The 6000-nt window shown below is 39.3% G+C and overlaps 1 protein-coding gene across 19 annotated transcripts in view; it reads left to right on the top strand.

Moving 5' to 3' along the window:
- The first annotated feature begins 1451 nt into the window (after positions 1-1451).
- The window catches only part of LOC135263538 (EH domain-binding protein 1-like protein 1), a 44542-nt gene continuing 39993 nt past the window's right edge, over positions 1452-6000 (top strand). For 2 of the 19 annotated variants that reach the window (XM_064351685.1, XM_064351683.1), the window contains exon 1: positions 1457-2501. In XM_064351685.1, the coding sequence (XP_064207755.1) occupies positions 2398-2501 (104 nt within the window). In that variant the 5' untranslated portion in view covers positions 1457-2397. Of the gene's footprint in view, positions 2502-6000 lie in introns of all 19 variants that reach the window. The other 17 variants (XM_064351693.1, XM_064351694.1, XM_064351684.1 and 14 more) reach the window with 16 other exon arrangements.

Raw genomic sequence — 6000 nt, 5'->3', positions numbered from 1 at the left:
CAGTCAGCACAGTAATGCACAATACAACACCACACAGCACATTTAAGGAAGAATATGGTGTGGTAGCTGCACTTTGTCCACCTTGACTTGCTACACGAGTCGGAAGGTTGCAGAAGCGCATCCCAGATGGGGAAGTGTTACACCCTAGGCCTGGTGTAAGGTATTTAACCTGAATCACATTATTAAATATGCAGCCATCCTGGATAGGCATGTGTGCTTAGTAAATAAATAAGTTGGTGAATCAGAATTTCCCTGGGTCTGGGTTTTGTTTTCTTGCTGAATTGGAGTTGACATTTGTGGTATGACGATGTTGTAATCTGTACTTTGTTCCTTTCACAAGTGTGTATGGTTATTATAGGAGTAATAATTACTCACAGATGGACACATAGATAAGAGGCATACATATGTCTGGGAGATATCACCTTTATTAATGTAGCCTTGATTTATATTCACATTTTAAACATTCCAATTTTTTAATAGAGATTTTAAAAAATAAAATCCAAATATTTTTAATGAGAGCAAGAGTTGTGCCCATTCATTGATCAAACATTCCAAATCTGCCATTGTTATGTTAGAAGAACCAGGCATCCCCCATTTGCCCTATGGGTAAATGAGTATGTTAGCCAGGGAACTTCTCCTGTCCTAAATACTCAACTTTTCCAGTGGATCTCAGGAGGATATGAAGGATATACCAGAATATAACGTGACTGTTGCACAATTAAAAAAAAAAGTGTAAACTCTTACAGAGTACAAATGTCCTATTGGACTCATGTGTAGGCCTACTATGTTAGAGTTCAATTAACACGGGGTATTTTACTGTGTGGTGCATGTTCTTTTGCAGTCTGAGCGAGCTCCACTTGTGCGAGCCCAGCTGCCTCCGTCTATCCGCCCCTTCTCTCTCTCACTGATTATAAATAAACTTCTGCGCACTCTGGAAAATCCCAGCGTCCTTATTCTCCCAATAGTTTAGGCGCTGTGATAAGAGTCCCCTTCCTCCGCTTGTTTCTCCCCAGATTCTCAGATTCTCCCCCTCCATCCACGCTTTCCCTGTGAGTTCCACTTGGGGGAAGAAACAAAACCAGCTGACCCTAACGAATGTGTTTAAATGGGTAAAAGTGTGTCAATATGGCAATGTTCTTCAGTAGCCTAGTAGCACTAGAAGTAGTAGGCTAGTAGTAGCCTTGTTGTATCCTAATAATAATACACAGTCTCAGGATTTTGTTACACATTCTCAGGATTCTCAGTACATTGGTTTTACATTTACATTTATTATTATTGTTACTATGATTATTATAGGTATACTCATATTGCTATTATGATTTTTCTATATATAACAGCAACAACAAAAATATGATTATTCTAGACAACAGCAACAACAACAATAATTAAAAAATAATAATAACGAGAATAATTTCATGATGTTGTCAATTTCTGTTTCTTACTTCACCTAAGTTAATTGATTAATTTGATAAAGATACAAAGGCTTTTCAGTTCTATAGGATTAAGCTTATCAGATTTAAAGGGAAATGACAATATCAATCCTGATTAGGACTGGGAACCATGCTGAACAAACGAGATCCAAAGTCTGAGCGATTATGCCGCCAGCGGTGTACTTTTACCGACAGTTTGCAGACAGTCAATTTTGCATACTGCTTCATCATCAGTGCTTTGCGTGCCTCTCCCTGTTCCCAGCCTCGCATTTACTTAGCTCTCTGCTCTTCTGTAGTAACCCGAACGTTTTGTCACAGCAAATATCCTGAGGACTTACCTTCGGAAACTGCACTGAAAGTGCTCTTTGGACGGGACTACCAAAACTGCTGTACTTGGTCTGCGATAAAAAAGACTATGGATTAACCCATTCGTTTCTTGTGTCCGTTTCAACAATTGTTAAGGACCAAGGACTGCACGTCGCAAGCCAGAAGAGCGACTAGGCTACCCTTTGCGTTATGTTAACTGGCTCAAATAACTGTAAATAATAAACATACTGTTTTAAGCGACAGTACAATCAGTCAGAAGTTTTGAAACATAGGATAGGCTACCAAGTAAGGAAACATTAAAACGATCTAACGTTAACCTACGCAGTCTATATCATGATTCTGGGTCGGTTCCTCTTATGAGCGGGTAATTAGTTTCCGTACATAGCTTTGTGTTTTGTGCGCGTATTTTTCCGCTAGTTTGCAAGGGGGATGGCGACAATTCGCGAGGACTTCATCTGCCTCCGGAACGATGTCAATGTTTAGATCGACAGCATGCTTGTTTCCCCGAATACGACTTGTCATACGGCAACTGTCAGTGGTTTCTATATCTTTACTACAAGGGGGGGAAGACAAGGCATTGCTATTTAGGTATTAATTATTCCTCCGACATACGCCTTGTCCCAGTAAACCAGCTATCAACATGACTTCGGTCTGGAAGAGACTTCAACGGGTCGGCAAAAAAGCCACGAAATTTCAGTTTGTGGCTTCCTACCAAGAATTGATAGTCGAGTGCACGAAGAAGTGGTAAGTAACTCAAAGCAACACCCGCACCCCCTCTTCCTCCAGCTAGCGAGTTCAACCTAAAGAAAAAAGAACGCGTGACACGAGGGCGTTTCATCCCGTATAAAACATTATCTGATGGGGCATATTGCCCATAATAGCCTACTTTACCCGTTTGATTGAAATTTACATTTTCTTTTCCACTGTGAATGTAATGATGCAGTATAGGCTACTGTAGCCCAACTGAAAGAACGTTTGTGATGGCTTACAGCTAAAAGTGTTGCGTTTCCTGTACGATGGTGACATTTGACAGCAAGGCTGCCTTGCTGAACTTTGTTAAGGCAATGTGGAAATTGAAAGCTAGATATGATGGTTGCTCGATCGAATGTACTTCCGCGTTGACTTTCTCTAATGCTGGCTTCTTATTGTGAGGCTATCGTCACCAGTAGACTACGCATTTTACAAACGTTATAACATTATACAGTATGATAAAATGAACATTGTAAGTTCGAAGTTGAAATTGGAAATATTTGATATAATACAACGAATCTAAAATGAATTAAACGAACACGTCCCTCCGAATATACCTTAAAATAGAATTGGAACGTGATATAATCATAATAATAATAATAATTATTATTATTGTTGCTATTGTTTTTGTTATTGGTGTTGTTGTCATATTATTAATAGTTTCGACAACAACTGCAACAAAAATTGTCGTATTTTGTCCCATCATTCTGTTTACTTAATTTGCCTGATTGTTTCATTGGCTCAGAATTGACTTCAATTTTTAATTAGGACCTAGTAGACTATTACCCTTGGAAAGGGCATGGAAAGGATGCATGTCAAAGGGTGCAGTATGTGCTGTGCGCGTGCATGCATTTTTGTTTGTATGATTTTTGCGTTTGTATGACTTGCAATATTGCATTGATAGGCTGGAGCTATATTCTAAACACATTATTTCCCCTGAAGCAGTCGTGTAGAGCGCAGTCTCGTGCTTCCTTGTGTGGTTAAATTTACATTCCAGCAGTCACTCTGGCTGTCCTGGCCTGTATCATTGCACAGGAAGCTAAAAAGCGAGGAAATAGTCTAACTTCAGCAGTCAGGGAAGAGTTATAACTATATCTATGTAACTAGTCCAAACGAAGACATATGCGATTGTTTTCTTACACCATTTAATGTCTCACATAGGGAGAATTGTGCAACCTTTACAAAAACTACCATAGAATAATGACCTTGCTGTGAGGTTGAAGTAAGCAGATAATTCCAGAAAATAGTTTTCCAAAAGACCAAGGCAAATATATTCTGTACATTTCTTGATTTAAAAAAATATGTTGTAGATACTGTATCATGGCTGTCCTTGTTATCATCAGCTTCCAACCCAAAGAGGGGTCTCCAGTGATTAGTCAGCATTCAGTGAGATAATTCGAAGGATCCTGAAACAGTACAAACTTTTTAGCAAATACCATCACAGGCCCAGATTCTAACCAAATCATATATTTTTTCTTAAAAACATGTTCGTATGCCCGCTGCACCAATAATCTCAGAAACAGGGCAAACAAGGATTTTTATTTTTAATTTTGCAAGTAATTTGGGAGTTTGCTATATGTAAGTTTGGATGTGGCAAAAGAAGTTGAGGAGGACGGGAAGATTTTCCTCTTATTTGGTTGCAGCGCGGATGTGTCCTGTTAGTGCGGCGCATTGAACCGTGTTGGTGTAGCACGGCTGGTCTGATGTAGCGACACACGCGCAGGTCATTTGGCTTCTCATCACAGCGGAAGGCTGTGTTCCTGGAAAGCCTTCTTCAGGTTTCTGAAGTCACTCCAGACTAGTGCATGGTTATGTGGTATAAATATTTATTCAGTTATTCTCTCTCTCGCTCTCAAAGTTAATTTAGAATGGAATTGAATGTAAGTATAAAAGTATTATTCAAAAATAGAAAACAATTATTTTTTGAACAAAGGATTTATTATTTATTAAGTAGGGAGCAGGCTAGCCTGCAACAGGTATGACCCATTTAACTTGGAATATCATGCACCAGTGTAATTAAGCAATATCCCTGAGTTGATAGAAAGAAATGCTATAAATTACACTCTCACCTTATTAGTTGTGCCTGCTGATAGGATACAAATAAGCTTATGGTTCCCAGTACTCCTTAGTGAGCAATTTTTATGCTGTGTGCAAGAAAATATGTTTATAGTTTAGAGTACAGACCAAATAGATCAATTAAAAAACAATGAAATCAGTTATTTATTTAACTTTGTGCCTTTACCAAGATCTAAAATGAGACTAGAGGGACAAAGGGTCAATACATTTGGTGGCACTGGTAAATATAGACTGCATTACCAAAATTCCTTGAGTAAATGTACTGACCTAAGGAAAACCCCTGTGTGCTCTCTGGTCCATTTTGTATTTGTGTGTGCGACACATTGTGCTTGAGTGTTATGAACAATTACCATGTTAAAGAATGACATTTTTGTGAATAAAAGCCAAATAGCCCGCTGGTCATGCTGGGAATTTTTTTGGATTTTTGGTGATAATATCATCAACTTGAATAATATGCATGCGTCTAGTTTTTTAAATATAGCCGCAGTGCAACTTCTGAATTTGTATTTACAAAGATGTCTCCTCTACGGTATACACAAAGATGCTTCACTACAAAGCAAAGTGGATTTGGACATGCGACATGGGGAAGCCAATGATCACGTTCATTTATCCATCACTATTTAAAATAATGAAAAGCTAAAATCAACTAAACAATGCATACATCATTAACCATTCATGTTCAATAGAAATGAAATGGGTGAAACAGGGTCGTGTGCAGCATGGCACTTTGCCACTTGCTGTAATAATGGAAAAGCTGAAGCCATTTAGACATTGATGCAAAGCCACAACAGGCGTATTGGACTGGTGTTACCTCAGAGAGTGGGACAGATGAGTCATACGAAACCTTCGGTAGGCATGAAGGCCCCTTGCAGGGCTGTGTTTGACTTGCCTGTAATTTTTTCTTGTGGGCACCAGTGGCGTGGGGCCAGTTTGGGTTGTTCTGCTATAACGGTTTTGCCTTTTAAAACACTGTGCCTATTTTTAACTTTAACTTTGAAAATAGTCCGCCAATTCTGAAGTTTTGTGAAGATTTTCATTACTGTCCACTGTGCACTCAGCTGTGTAAGCCTGTGTCACGACCTGGCTCAAGGGCCATGACAAAAAGGGAGACACCCACTGACACATTTAAAAGTTAGCAAGTTCACATTTATTCTAACTAACCTAATTATACAAAAAAGGACAAATGTAAGGGTGTGAAAGTCAGCATTATCAGTAGTGTAGGTGAGTGGATGTGTGAAAGGTATACTGAAGCAATGTATGGTGTAAAACCAAAAACACAGCCAACACCTAAACAGAAGCCAAAAGGTGGGGAGAGAGCTCCTCCCCTAATCTGGAGACAGGCAATCTTAATCTCTGGACACAGGTGCTCCCAACTGCACCAACGACCCTCAGCTCCGCCCTTTAGGCACCTGTGAAC

This window comes from Anguilla rostrata, chromosome 9 (genome assembly GCF_018555375.3).
Source record: "Anguilla rostrata isolate EN2019 chromosome 9, ASM1855537v3, whole genome shotgun sequence".
In the NCBI taxonomy this organism is placed as follows: domain Eukaryota; kingdom Metazoa; phylum Chordata; class Actinopteri; order Anguilliformes; family Anguillidae; genus Anguilla; species Anguilla rostrata.
The sequence above is the reverse complement of the archived record's forward strand: the minus strand, read 5'-3'. Positions and strand labels throughout refer to the sequence as shown.